Genomic DNA, 15,375 nt, shown 5'->3' with positions numbered 1-15,375 from the left:
TGCCCAGTGCTTGTATAAATAAATAAATAAATCTTTAAAAAAAAAATCTCTTTCTCCAACTTAAATGGAGATGCCTAAATCAAGAAGATGTGTTCAATAGACACAATGTGTTACTACTCAGAGTAGTAGACCTTTTTAAAACAAGGGAGAAATAGAGATTTTTATAATTTAATTTTTTAAATGACATAACATTGCATTATAATATTACATAAGTTTCAGGTGTGCATCTTTGAAAATCAACGAGTATACATATAACATTAAGTTTACCACTAAAAGTCCAATTCTGTCCCTCACCAGACCATGTCCCCTTTGTTCCAATTTACACACGCCCTGTCCTCCCCCTCCTGGTAACTGCTAATTGATTTTATAGTACAAATGTTTAATTTTGTTTTATTTAGTTCATCTGTTTTCTCTATAGACCACACATGAGTGAAATCATGTGGGGTTTCTCTGTCAGACTTAGAGAAATAGAGACATTTTTAAACAAACAAAAAGCATGGAAAGTCATTGTCAGGAGACCCGCACAAAAATGCCAAAGGAGCTCTTCAAACCAAAAATGATCCCAGATCAAAACTGGAATCTGAAAGAAGAAATAAAAAGCATACACCACAACTAGGAAATGTGTGAGTAGATATGACTTATTTTTCTTTTTTCTTTTTTTTAAGATTTATTTATTTATGCATACAAGAGCTGGGGTACAGGCCAGAGATGCAGGGGTTGAGAGGATTCGCCAGAGACAGAGTCGGGAGCAGAACAGGCAGACTGACTGAAATACACTGCTGAGGGGAGCAGCGGGGGAGACGGGAGAGGTCTGCTGCACCATGTGGGTAGCTCCCTGGCCGGGGATTGAACTCCTGCTGCAGTGGCTGGTGATAGCTTCATAGGTTGCTTCTTAACCCCTTGTGCCACCAGGGAGGGCCCCGGCACAATCCTTTTTAACATGTACAATAACATGTGCCCAGTTTCCAAGAATTCAGAAAAGCATCTCTGTAGGGGTCATTATTCAGCTTTTGACAGATCTCATGATGGTATTATGGTTATGTAGGAAACTATCATTGTTACATAAAAGGGGACAGTATCATATTCCCTGCCCCGCTTGATGGACAGAGCTGAGTGGTGGGTTGAGCGAGAGAGAGAAAGGATGAGAGCTCTTGCTTCTGCAGGTTGACCTGCACCCTGGAAGGAGACCTGGAGAGGAGCACATGGAGAGACACTAGAGAGATGCGGGAAGCCTAATAATGGCTGTCATTATCTTGATTTGTACTTTGATTTTGCTCCTTTTGTCCCAACTTTCTGGGACCTGCTTCAAAAGCCCTTTCCTATGGTTCCCGGCCAGAAGGTGCTTAGACTTGAGGCAAATTTTCAGACCTCAGTGGCCCCACTTTAGGCCAGCCTTGTTTGGCGGGCATTTGCCCGTGAGGGGATGGCTAACTTGGGTGATTTATTGGGGAAAATATCCTTTCTTCTCTTCTCTCTCAATGCACGCTAATTCTATTAAAGTTCTTTCACATTAAGAGAACTTGCCTTTATGTGCATGGATGGCTGGATCTCTTTAAAGTATGCAAATTTGGGGGTCCCTGTTTACCCCTTGGTCATGCACTAAAATCATTACTTCTAATGCATTTTATATTATTTAGGAGTGAAATGTCATGCATTTTATATTATTTAGGAGTGAAATGTTATGATGTCTGTAAATTATTTTTACACGATTTCACCAAGAAAAAGAAGTTGTGACAAAAAGTAATTTAGTCTAGCTGGTAGGCATATGCATGGTTATTAGATTCTTCTTTTTTAACGTTTGAAAGTTTTCAAAATGGGTGTTTTAAAGTTAATGAAAAAAATAATTAAATGCCAGCCTAGGATTTAGAAAGCTCACACTACCCTGTACCTAAACAAGGGTGGAATTAAGAAATAAGCTCATTTGTAAGACAGTTACTTTTTGCAAGTTTCATGAAAAAGAGTACAGTGGTTTGAACCAAGGTGAGGGCAGTGGATATGGATAGAAGTGGATGGATGTGCAATGCATTTTGCAGGTCGATCCCACAATGTAAGGTTTTCAGGTGGGTGAGGGTAAAGAGCATCAAGATAACAAAAATAGACTCAATTGATTGCCTGCAGTTCATATCTAATCCTCACCACAAACCTTTGATGTAGGTACAATTCACACCCACATTTTACACGCAATCCTGTTCTCCAACCTTGGGATTGGGAGTGGACAAGATAGTTCTTGGCACTAAGTTTACATAAGAAAAGGAGCGGGCGCTCGGTGATGGTGGGGTGCCTAGGGGGTGCTAAGGAGAAAGGAGGAGTTGGGGTAGGCGTCTGCGAGAGCTGGGTCCGCCCGCGATTGGCGGAGAGGCCACGAAGCGTTGTGAGGATTCAGCCCCCGGCGGGTAGGACGCACCAGCCCCGCCCCAGCCCTCGGGCCGCGTCTCTACGGCCCCCCACGCCGGACTTAGGCGGGAGCGAGCGCGCCGGGGCCGGGAGGATGCAGCGCCCGCTGTGGCTTGGGGGATCCGAGGGGCTCCGGTTGTTTCTCTGCTTCCTGCTGCTGATCAGTCGCCCAGGGGACTGCAGCGACATTAGTGGCCACGGTCAGGAGGAAACCGGGGGGTGGGGGGGGGTGGTGCGGGCCGAGCGAGGACGGTCCTGAAAGAAATGGGTTGGGGGTTCACGGTTAGCAATGAGATGCAGCCTTGGGCTGAGGCTGAGGATGCACGATCTGGACCTAAGAGCAGCGGGCTCGGGAGAAGATTGGAGATTCGGCAGGAGGATGAGAAAACCAACGGACGGAGGGAGGTCGCGGGAGCAAGAGGGGCTGAGGCAGGCAAGAGATGGCGCGGGTAGGATAGGAGAGTAGGGTGTCTGCACAGGAGCAGAACCGCGGGTCCTGGATCCTGGTTCTGGAGAAAGGTCTGGGCCGGGCGTTCTTCATAAGCTCTCAGAGCCTGGTGGCTGCGATACGATTTCCGATAAGAAGGGGAAGATGAGGCTGGGGTAAAAGGACGGAGCAGGAAAGGAAGGGCCCCCCCACACCCCAAGCCAGTGGAGGAGACCCGCGCTGACTCAGGGCTGAGCAGTCAGGGACGCAATGCGCAGCCTCAGGAGTGCAGCGAGAGGCGGACGCAGGGAAGAGGGTGCAAACTCCTAGGAGACGCCTACTCTCCCCTCCGGATTTAGAGGCCAAAGCAGAGGATTAGCGAAGGGCTGGGGGAGGCAGGGAGGGGCGTGAGGTGGGAGGGGATAGAGTGGCAAGGCTCATGGAGGCGCCTGGGTTTTTATCGCCCAGAGAGCCCGCGATCCAGGCTCAGGCTGCCTGTCAGCACCACGGACAGCGGCAGGCCCGCCGTGGGTCTGGTCCAGGACGTCCACTTCGCCACCTTTCCACTTGGAGCGCTGCTTCAGAGAAAGATCTCTTCCTGAGGCTCTTTTCCTTCTCTATAGGGTGCTGGCAGTGCTAACTTTTCTCCAAAGCCAGAAAATTGATAACAGGGTGAATTTAAATGGGGAGAATTTCCTTTTCTTAAAACCGGTTGGTTTACAACGATGCATGGTAATTTCACCATAGAAAAGTACCCTGAACTCTCTTCCAACCCTACCTCACCTACTATCCCATTGGAATAAGGGAAGGTGTGCAGAGCATTAGGTATTTTCCTCACCCAATTCCTACCCTTACCCCGGCTTCCCAAACACTCAAAGACCCACTACACACCAATACCAGACTCCAGGCCTACGCTTCCAATCTCCCCAGGCTGCAGAGGCTTTCCTGAGATGCAGTTCACGTGCTTCCCCCTCCCCCACCTGTTCACCTGCTTATGTGTGCCGTTTTCTGCATCTCTGATTAACTGAACCTCCACAGGCCACTCTTTGTAAGCTTTCTTCCTAACTAGAAATCAGTGCCTGAGTTGAATGAGGTGCAGAGGCTGAAGAACAGGGCAAATGGGGGAGAGGAAAAAATGAAAAGGAGGGGGCTTGGTGAGGGGAATAGAGACCAGGGAATTCAGTGGCAATAGTGGAAGGAAGCTACTTTCTTCAACTGGAATTTGGAAGGTTATAACCAAGCTCCATGCTGACACTGCTATTTTGCCCTTAGAAGGTCAGGGCCAAGTGGGAGTGGGGCAGCTCTGGCCCCTCCAAGGATTTACCAGCCCACTCTTCCGGCATTTGCGAGTTGTACTCCAGCAGATTGTGCCCCAAGGTGAGTACAAGCTGAAGAGAGGCTAGGGTCTCCTGCTGAGGACTGGGAGGTGGGAGGGCCTGAGGAGGGACCATTTGATCTGGGACTTTCTTCCTCAAGATATCTACTAGAGGGGCCTCCAGCGGGTGGCACAGAGGGTGGTGCAGCATGTTGAGCGCATCTCTGTGAAGCTGTCCGCAGCCTCTGCAGCATGGGTTCGATTCCTGGCCAACCAGGGAGATACCCACATGGTGTGGCCGACCTCTTCTGTCGCGCCTGCTGCTCCCCTCAGCAGTGTATTTCAGTCAACCTGTCTCTGGTTTACTCTGTTGACTCTGGTTGATTTCAGTCAACTCTGTCTCTGGTGAATCCTCTCACACTCCCACGCCTCTGGCCTGTACCCCAGCTCTTGTATAAAAATAAATACGTCTCTTTAAAAAAAGATATCTACTAGAAACTTTCCTGTTATATTCACCCCAGGGAGAAGGAGATGAGACCAAAGGGAGAGGCAGAGTTTCAGGGGTGGGCTGTTTGCCCTTGAACACTCTGAAAAACCCCAGCAGAGGCTTCAAGAAGATGCCCCTGGAAGAGACCAGCATTCAACTCCTTGGGTCTAGCCACAAACCCTGGCATTATCTGAGTTTTTCCAGAACCAGGAAGCCTTAAGTTCTCGGCAGGAGAAAATATACACCTCTCAGTAGGTCAGCCTCTCAGTAGGAAGCAAAACAAAATATATAACAAATAGAGGGGAGAAATGAAAGGCAATGGAAAATCCCTTGGAGAAAGATGGCTGGCCATTTCCTAGATTTATTTTTTTTTAGATTTATTTATTTATTTATTTATTTATTTATACAAGCACTGGATAAAGTCAGAAGCATGTGAGGGTGAGAGAATTCACCAGAGCCAGAGCGGGGAACAGAACAGGCAGACTGATGAAATACACTGCTGAGGGGAGCAGCGGGCGAGACAGGAGAGGTCTGTGTGCCATGTGGGGACACTCGCCTGTGGCCGGGGATCGAACCGGCGCTGCAGAGGCTGCGGGCAGCTTCTCAACCCAGCACCCAACCACTGCGCTACCAGGGGAGGCCCTCTTAGAGCAGTTTTATGAATGGAGAGATCGATAGGAAATCTGCCTTGAGTTAATATTACAAGTGTTATGACTGATATCTAATGTGTGTATAATGCCTTAGCACAGTGGTTCTCAAAGTGCATCCCTGGACCATCAGCATCAGTGGGGAACTTGTTAGAAATGCTAATTCTTGAGTTTCACCCAGACCTACTGAATCAGAAATTCTAGGGGTGGGGAACAGCAGCAATCCGTGCTTTAACAAGGCTTTCTCCCAAACACCACTGTCTGGGAGTCACTGTCTTTGAGTTTCTAAGCATTCTTTATATCCCTACGCTCATTTAATCCTGCAATAATATCAATGGACTCAGCGAAGAGAATGTAATTCTGATGCTAGTTGAATGGTTATTTCATGCCAACCATGGTGTTAAGCATATATACCATCTCATTTAATTATCACCACAAATTATGATCTTTTCTCTAGTTGGAGAATTGGGGGAGTGTTGATCTCACTCTGGTCCCTACAATGGGTCAGAGTGTCCCAGGAGCCAATGCACTGAGCCCTTTTGCTCTGCAGGTTTGTTCTGGAAGGATGACATCACCCAGAATGTGATGACCCAGGAGATGGAGCACATCAGGAGACTCCACCCCCAAGATCCATGTCTGAGGGATGGGCAGGCAGCCTTTCCCACCAAAACCACTGGAGTGAGGTGTGTGAGGCCTGTGGTAAGGCCATGCTTCCTGATGGACAGATGGTGTAGGGCTGGGATGGGTATTAATATTGCAGATAAGAATTTTCAGGTACACTAAGAGAATGATTTTGAGGTCCTGTCTGAGATCTGCAGGAAGCAATTCCATGACACTTTAGTGATGTTTGCAAAGGGAGAGTGAGCGGGTGTTAGCTAGCTGGGGTCCTGCTAATCATCTCTGTCTTTTCCAGGGGCAAGCATGAGGAGAAACTTCGACTCCTATTCCCCAAGGTTAGAATGCGTTTTCTCAAGAATTTCAAATCCCTGTCTTTAAGTCCCATCTCTTTCCCTGTGGGTGCTGTCACTCTTTGCTGCCTCCTTCCTGACTCCTGACTTCCTTTCTCACAGAGCCCAGTGTCCAAGGTGAACAGGGACCAGTGCTTTAGCTCCAAAGTGGTTTCAAATGCCCTGAAACGAGAGGTGGCCAAGCCTGTCAAGGTGAGGGACTCAATTTTTCTGAGGTTGGAATCACATGTTTAAGTGAGGGGGACAGGTGTGAAGGAGGGAGTGGGTATTGAAGTGTCAATGGATAAAGGTATACCCACTTTTCTGATGCTCGCACAGACGCCCTGTGGGTATCCATGAGAGAGTGGGGTATGATGCAGGTGCTGAGAGCCACTAAGGATGAAATGAGCGATAAGATCATGCAGGGGTATTTGGATTTAAAATAGGCATTGAAAACTGCAGTTTTTCAAAATTAAATAAAAGATCCTCCTTTTCTTCATACACTCCCTTCTGTGCATCAAATGATATCACAGCTTCTTGGATAAATGAAAGGGGCAGCCCAGATGCCTTCACATTCAGTGCCCCTCCCCCATGCACCCCTTGCTCTATTCTGTGTCCTGGAGAAGTCACCTGGGTAAGACTCAGAGGCATTCAGCATGTTTGAACTCTTCAGAATCCAGATTGAAAATCACCCATCTAACACTCTATCTTTATGGATGAGAAACTGTGGCCCAGGCTGGTCAAGGGGCTTGTTTACTGGTTAAGGCTGCAGAGCACATTCATGAACCAAGATGGCCCAGCTCGCATGAGTCCCAGCCCTTTCCTGTGCACAGCCCTACCCTTCTAGAGCTGCAGCAAGCCCTGCCTACCCAGGACTGGGCCACCCCAAACAACAGACTCCTCCATATTGACAAGTGTTTGGAGACTAAGATCTAAGTTACAAGAAAATGGCAACCAGAAGAAGGTACAAAGGAAAGACACCCCAGGCAGAAGGCACTGCCGTGACAAAGGCTGTAACACAAGGAGGAGGAGCCTACAATGTTAGAGGAGCCTACAGAAAAGTCAGTGGGAGAAGATATGGTGGGAGAAGCAGGCCCAGGACTGACCAAACAGAGTCTTATAGATCATGGGCAAAGGTTTGGATTTTAAGCGCAGCTGCAGGTAAACTGAGAATATTTGAGGGAGGGAATGTCATCATGTGATCAACAATTTTCAAAGGCCACTCTAGTGACCTGGGGAAGGGATTATGCAGAGAGCAAGAATGAAAACAGGCTTGCAGAGAGCCAGTCATCCTGGTCCTGGGGAGATGGAGGGGCCTGCACAGCAGAGCTAACACCTCCATCCACAGGCAGGCTGCATCTTGGGGGGGCCTCTAGCCCCTTGTGCTTACCAAGGAAGCTGGTCCTCACCCCCATGAGGTAGTAACTGGCATTCCTAAGCCTGGGTTGGTTGTTGGGTCAAAGCAGTCATCCTGGAGTAACAACCCCCCTGTGGGGGTCTGGCTGGGAGCTGCAATTCTCCAGCCTGGAGCCCAAGTCTAAGGGAAACTCATGGGGTGGCTGCTAGAGTATGCAGCCAAGGGGATGGGCACGCAGTTGTGAGCTTACTGGAACAGACAGGAATTGAAGTATTTGGGGGAAGGAGAATAGGAAAGGGAGGCATCACCTTCCTACATACTGATTACAACCCATTGTTTCTTCTTGTTTTAGGGCTTCTTTAAGCCTCCCCCCACGGCGGGCCGCAACCTCGTAGCTGATTGAGACATGTGCAAAGCCTCTCTGCCCCCACGCCCTCCCCGCTCCCCTCCAGAGGGGCGGTTCTAGCATGACCCCAATCTGAATCATTAAAGTAGACATTCATGCAGACTCTTTCTGTGACTCTTCTTGAGGAAATGGTGGGGTTTGGACCTGGCCAGAGTGTCTAGGAAGTGGAAGAGCGGGGACTGGGATAGGTGTGGGGGTGAAGAGAGCCCAGACCCTGGGTGCTGATGGAAGACTGGGCTCTGTCTTGTTTTGCTTCCAGTGACCATTCCTGAAGGGGTGAAAATTTGGGTGGGGCTGCAGCTGAAAAGGCTGCTTTCTCCACCCACACCCAGCAATGCCATGTGGTCCAGGTGCCCATCCTTCCATGTCAGGCCTGGTCCCTGCTGTTCTGTGAAGGTTCCTGCCTCCAGCATTAAGGCCCTTGCCAGGGTGTCACCCATCCTGCTCCTAGGAATCCACAGAGAAGTGCTGCAGTCAACATGTACATATTTGCATGTTTTAAAAATATTTTTATTTTTATTTTTATTTATTTGTGCATATAAGAACTGGGGGACAGGCCAGAGGTGCAGGGGTGAGAGGATTAACCAGAGACAGTGGGGAGCAGAAAAGGCAGATGTACTGAAATCTACTGCTGAGGGGAGCAGCGGGCGAGTCAGGAGGGGTCTGCTGTGCCATGTGGGTAGCTCCCTGGCCAGGATCAAACTAGTATGCCAGCCACAGTGGCTGGTGATAGCTTGATAATGCTGAGACTTTAACCCTGAGACACCAGGGGGCCCCCATATTTACATGTTGATGGCTCTTGCTAGTTTGCTCCTGGTAGCTGAGATCTTACAAGGAATCAGGGAACCTGACCACCGAAGCTCAGCCCAACCAGACACCAGAATGTTCTATTTGCAAAGCTTTCTGCTTCTCCAAGGGGACTCAAAGATGTAAGCAAATGGGCATGAATCAAGCTTTAGTTGTTCTAAGGAGTGACTTTTTGGATTTGGCTACACATCTCACCCGTGTAGCAGCCACCCAGAGTAAGTACGTGACTAATCCTAGATCACACAGATAGTCATGCTGCTGTTCTCACCCTCTCCACCTCTCTGTGTTGTGTTCAGGGGTGTAGCTAAACCCCACACAAGGTCAGCCATACTCATGGATACTTAGTTCTCATTGACTCAGGCACTCCCTGCCCCCCAGCCACATCTCCCTCCTTCCTTTCCCAGTCATGCTCAAGCCTGTCTGGAGCCCTGTGCTCTGCTGTGCTCAGCCTCTATATTTGGTTCTTGCCATTAAAGACCTCAATGAGCCACTAGGGAAGTAAGCCATATGCACCTAGGTTTATTCAGCAGGAATGTGCAGGGGTTGGAAGCAGCAGGTGGCCTGCCCCATGTTCTGGGCAGTTCCTGCAGCACTGCTTCCCACCTCAAGCCCCAGGACTCACTGCTCTTTGGACTCGCTGCTCTTTGGACTCGCTGCTCTTTGTCTAGAATACCAGGAGAACTCACCTGCCTATTCTCCAGATGGCCCTGAAGGACCTGGGGCCACTCCCAACCCATTAAGGACTGAATTTAGTGCAAAAATACCCAGATACCTCTAGTCCTTGGAGGACAACTCTCAGGAATATACAGTGTGATTGCTTAACAGGCCCCAGTGAGAAGCAGCTCAGTCAGCCACTGCGGTACCCTGATTAAAAATACAATATTGCTGACTTTTCTCCCTTCTTCAACTCACCCAATCCCTCATCTGTGACTTCGGGGATCATCTTCCACACACACTACCTGCTCCCAAGTTCTTGTCTTAATCTGCTTTTAGGTCAACTCAAACTGAGCCGGCTATGCTCTGGACAATCTTATAGGTCTGGGGGTAGCGGGTAGTTGTAACTAAGAAATATGTTCACTGCCATGGCATATGTTATAAATCATTTACTAACCCTCTGTTTACAGGGAAAAGTCCAAGTAATTTATCTGGTCCACAGAGCATTCAAGATACTAACTCTTGCTTTGCAGTGTTTGCTCCATGCTGCCATGGATTTGCTCCAGGAACTCAGCCCTACTTGTATTTCCCAAAATGTGCCCAAGAGCTTCAAGCTCCTGAGCTCTTTCACATGCAGTTACTGCCACCTACAAGTGCCCAGTCCCCAACACACTGGTAGTCTGTCCTCAACCACTATAACATCTGTCGTACTCTTAGCTAAACTTGCAAATGTTACAAAGATAACACTGACAGGGGAAGTTAAAAAAAAAAAATCTCATCATTCTGGAATAGAATGAATGGGTAGAAAGATGGCCATTTTTACAGAGGAAGACAAATTTAAGATCTTATTGAGAAGGAGCAGGCTATATTATTGAATTTTATTATTTGATAGAAAATGGAGAGCCATTGGAGGTTTTTTTGAGTAGGGAAGCAAGACAATGAAAGCTGCTTTAAAAAATCCTATATTTCTGTATAAGGATGGATTAGGGAGTGGGGAAAGAGTGCAAATATTCTAGAAAGATTATTTTTTTAACTTTTTGTTTTGTTTTGTTTTGTTTTTTGTTTATTCACTTATACAAGCACTGGGTACAGTCAGAAGCACAGGAGGGTGTGAGAATTCACCAGAGCCAGAGCGGGGAGCAGAGCAGGCAGAAGGACCTAAGTACACTGCTGAGGGGAGCAGCAGGCGGCAGGAGAGGTCTGCGCGCCATGCGGGACCCTCCTCTGGTGGCCGGGGAGCAGCCGGGGATCGAACCGGTGCCGCAGAGGCCGCGGGCAGCTTCGCAACCCAGCGCTCAACCGCTGCGCCACTGGGGAGGCCCTAGAAAGACTTTAAAATGGTGGTGGGGGGTGCAGCAGACTGCTCCTGTCTTGCCTGCTGCTTCTCCTAGCAGTGTATTTCAGTAAATCTGCCTGTTCTGTTCTCAAAACAAACAAACAAGCAAATAAACAAACAAAATGGTGGGGGTATGCCACACAGGACTTGACCTTGAGTGAAAGAGGACCTATATGAGAGGTATTTTGAAGGATGAATGAATAGACCTTGGCAATTGTTATGGGTTGAATCCTGCCCCCCAACATTTATATGAAATCTAATCTCTGACACCTTAGAATGTGACCTGATTTAGAAATGAGACTGTTGCAGATGTAGCTAGTTAAAGTAAGATGAGGTCTTTCGGATGGGTCCTATCCAGTATGACAAAGTGTCTTTATCAGAAATCTGGAGACAGACACACATAGAGGGAAGACAATTTGAAGAGACAAAGGGAGAGATGCCCATCTACAAGGCCAAGAGAAGGTCCCAGAAGGAACTTAACTGGCTAATATCTTGGTTTCAGACTTCTAGCCTCCAGAAGTGTGAGAAGATAAGATAGATTTCTGTTGTTAAGCTACCTGGTTTATGGTGCTTTGTTACACTAGCCCCGGGGAATTAATGCAGATGGCTGGATTTTTTTGGAGAGAGGATCCATCATGAATTTAGAGCTGTTCTGCCTGGGTGAATAATGATGTTACGCATATTGATTGGAATTGGTTGGGGGAAGGAAATGGATGTGCTCTTGTTCAAGGACATCACAACAGCATTTCTCTCCTACCTAATTACTTTTCTGCTGGATGCCTGCTTATTTCATCAGTGCTTAACTATACTGCAATATATCCTACAGGTATTATTTTTAAAATTCTGCTTCTGGTAACAGTGCCTGGAGTAATTCGTAATATTTTACCTGCTGAAGACAATTTGTCTCAGTCTGATTACTCCTCAAATCAAAGCCTTGAGTAAGGGCTGGCCCAGGGGCTGTTTAGGTTGGGATAAGACTGCAAGGTGAAGAGTGGGGGAATGGACAGAGTGGAACAGAGGGCCTGGAGAGCAAGCGGAAGGGGTATCGGTGAGTTGCGGGCAATTGAGTTCTTCTGGGAACTCTCTGAAAGCATTATGTACGCTGCATCTTAGGATCAGTCCTCTGCAATAGAGAAAAAGAAAGTACTCTATGGACTCCATCCCCATTGGGTCAAGGCTTGCACTGTGGGGTACTAATTTCGTCATAGTTCCGGGCTTGTCATATATGAGACTGTCAAAGCAGATTCCCATGGGTCTCTAATGCTGTGGTGACATATGCTGTACAGGTGAGGCAAGTCATGTCAGATTACACCTGGTGGGTTCAGTAATGGCTGGGGTTGAAAGGGAACTCAAGAAGGTACAAGATGGAGCGACAAGTGGTGTCTAATATACTTTTGAAAACTGGATGAAAAATTATCCAAATTATTCTTAAAAATATCAAGGAGCTAGCAGGAGAGTGAAAAGTAACTGATCCAGATCAATAGGTGGAAAAGGAGCAGAAGCCAGATATGGTAAGCCCAATGATCAGGGCTGCTGCAGCAGATGGAAGGCTGATTTAGACAGCCTAAGGAGCCAGAGGAGTAGATGTCAGTTCCCAGCACCTGTGAAAAGCAGAGGCCTAGTAAACTGCTCTCTGTTTTGGTCTGAGACAAAGAGGCAAGCCCTAGGAAGAAGGGTAAGTGGAAGTAAATCAGCCCTTGCCCAGACTGCACCATGGTCTTAAAAATGGATCAAGATTCTATCAAATTGCTATTAATTGTAGGCATTTGCAAAAATAAATGAAGACTCTCTAAGGTCTTAAATTACTTCTACTCATTTTTCAAATACTATGCTCTGCACAATAGAGAACAGAAACCCACAGTGATTCCAGGGCACTATAACTGTACTTGCTATGTCCAAGTATATAACAGACCCGTTGAAGTTTTGTTTTTTTTTTTTTTTTTTAAAGAGGCATGTATTTTTATTTATGATTTATTTATTTGTTTGTTTGTTTTGTTTATACATGCACTGGGTACAGTCAGAAGCGCGGGAGGGTGAGAGAATTCACCAGAGCCAGAGCAGGGAGCAGAGCAGGCAGAAGGACCGAAGTACACTGCTGAGGGGAGCAGCGGGCGGCAGGAGAGGTCTGCGCACCATGTGGGACCCTCCTCCGGTGGCCGGGGAGCAGCCGGGGATCGAACCGGCGCCGCAGAGGCCGCGGGCAGCTTCGCAACCCAGCGCACAACCGCTGCGCCACCGGGGAGGCCCCAGACCCGTTGAAGTTTTGACCAGGAACTAGAAACCACAGAAAATAAGATAGAAGATCATTTAAAGAATCAAATTTGTCAAAATACATGAGGCAAAAAACAAATAGAAAAGTAGACAAATTTCTTTTCATAGTTGGAGTCTTCACTATCCTTTTGACAGTAATTGATAGATCAAGCAGGCAGAAGACCATTAAAGATACAGATGATTGGGTTTACCAGCTCTGAACACAACTATCAATCAGCTTGATTTAATCGACATTTAGAATACTCTGTGCAACAAGGGCCAAATACATATTCTTCTCAAGTTCACATAGAACTTTCATCAAGATAGACCATCACAAAACACACTTAACAGGGCCTCCCCGGTGGCGCAGCGGTTGAGCGCTGGGTTGCGAAGCTGCCCGCGGCCTCTGCGTGGCAAGTTCGATCCCCGGCTGCTCCCCGGCCACCAGAGGAGGGTTCCACATGGCGCGCAGACCTCTCCTGCTGCCCTCTGCTCCCCTCAGCAGTGTACTTCGGTCCTTCTGCCTGCTCTGCTCCCCGCTCTGGCTCTGGTGAATTCTCTCACCCTCCCGCGCTTCTGACTGTACCCAGTGCTTGTATAAACAAACAAACAAATTAATTAATTAATTAAAAAAAAACACTTAACAAATGTTAAAGAATAGAAGTCATACAAAATATCTTCCTAGACCATGATGGAATTAGACTGGAAATCAATAACAGAAGGAGAATTGGAAAATCCTCAAATGTCTGGAAAACAACAGCTTTCTAAATAACCCACGAGCCAAAAAAATTAGGAGAGAAATTTTAAATATTTTGAACTAAATATCAGTTATATATATATATATAACTTAACTTATTTAGTTAAGTTAACTGATATTTAGTTCAAAATATTTAAAATTGGGCCTCCCCCGCTCTGGCTCTGGTGAATTCTCTCACCCTCCTGCGCTTCTGACTGTACCCAGTGCTTGTATAAATAAATAAATATAAAAAAAAGAAAGAAAGAAAGAAAGAAAGAAAGAAAGAAAGAAAGAAAGAAAGAAAGAAAGAAAGAAAGAAAGAAAGAAAGAAAGAAAGAAAGAAAGAAAGAAAGAAAGAAAAGACTTGGGCTTGAGTCCAGATCTTTAAAAAAAAAAAATTGTCTTCCACCTTCACTCGGCTTTATGATCCTAGGGTGATGTCTATGGACTGCATCAACCAGAGATCCTTGTTCACTTACTTCTGTTTCTTTTTTTATTATGTTTGAGGGAATGTTGATTTAAATCTCTACAAATGTATGTTATCACACCACCACCATGGCCCTGATAATCCACCATAATCCATTGGTCTCCCTCTACCCTCAGCTCTCCCTTTCTGGTAGCCTCAGTTATGCGGTCAGATTTCAAGATTTTTAATTTTCTGTCTGTTCCTTTACTTTGTTTTTTTTTTCTCTTTTCATATTCCATGTATAAATGAAATCACCTGGTATTTGTCTTTCTCCCTCTAAATTATTTCACTTATCATAATCCATACAAAAAGCCAACAGGCACTTAAAAAATGCTCACCATCACTTATTATCAGGGAAATGCAAGTCAAACCCACAATGAGATACGCCCTCATACCTGTGAGAACCATCCACAGGATAGAAGCAGCGCCGCTTCTATCCTGGCTGGCTGGCGAGGGTCCCACATGGCGCAGCAGACCTCTCCTGTTGTGCCCGCTCCTCCCCTCAGCAGTGTATTTTGTCAGTCTGCCTGTTCTGTTCCCCGCTCTGTCTCTGGTGAATCCTCTCACCCTCCCGCACATCTGGCCTATACCCCAGTTCTTGTATAAATAAATAAATAAATCTTTAAAAAAAAAAAAAGACCAGAAACAACAAGTGTTGGTGAGGGTGTGGAGGAAAAGGAGCCCTTCTGCACTGTTGGTGAGAATGTAGGCTAATCCAGCTTTCATGGAAAACAATATGGAAGATTCTCAAAACATTAAAAATAGATTAGCATATGATGTAGCAATCCCTCACCTGGTATCTACTGGAAGAACACAAAAGCTCTAATTTGAAGGGATCTATGCACTACTATGTTCCCTGCAGCACTATTTACAATAACCGAGTTATGGCAACAACCTAAGTGCCCAATGACAGATGAGTGAAGAAAGAAGATGTGGTATAGATACATGATGGAATATTATTCAGCTCTCTCTCTCTCTCTCTCTCTCTCTCTCTATATATATATATATATATATATATTGACAACATATCAGAGTATTTTTGGAAACTGAGGAATTTGAATATGAACTGAGTATTAAATGACATGAGGGAATTATGGCAAATTTTGTTAGATGTCATGATGACATTTTGGTTATGGGAAAATATTC

The 15,375-nt window shown here is 46.5% G+C and overlaps 1 protein-coding gene across 1 annotated transcript; it reads left to right on the top strand.

The window, feature by feature from the left end:
• The first annotated feature begins 2,269 nt into the window (after positions 1-2,269).
• On the top strand, positions 2,270-7,977 carry RESP18 (regulated endocrine specific protein 18). The gene is made up of 5 exons (XM_037522147.1): positions 2,270-2,594; positions 4,094-4,198; positions 5,821-5,948; positions 6,341-6,430; positions 7,927-7,977. Exons 1-5 carry the CDS (start codon positions 2,270-2,272, stop codon positions 7,975-7,977), a joined length of 699 nt encoding a protein of 232 aa, XP_037378044.1.
• The last annotated feature ends 7,398 nt before the right edge of the window (positions 7,978-15,375 follow it).

The sequence above is a fragment of the Talpa occidentalis genome, unplaced genomic scaffold, assembly GCF_014898055.3.
Source record: "Talpa occidentalis isolate TD23 unplaced genomic scaffold, MPIMG_talOcc4v2.1 talOcc4.3, whole genome shotgun sequence".
Lineage (NCBI taxonomy): Eukaryota > Metazoa > Chordata > Mammalia > Eulipotyphla > Talpidae > Talpa > Talpa occidentalis.
This window is presented reverse-complemented; position numbering and strand designations above follow the sequence as displayed.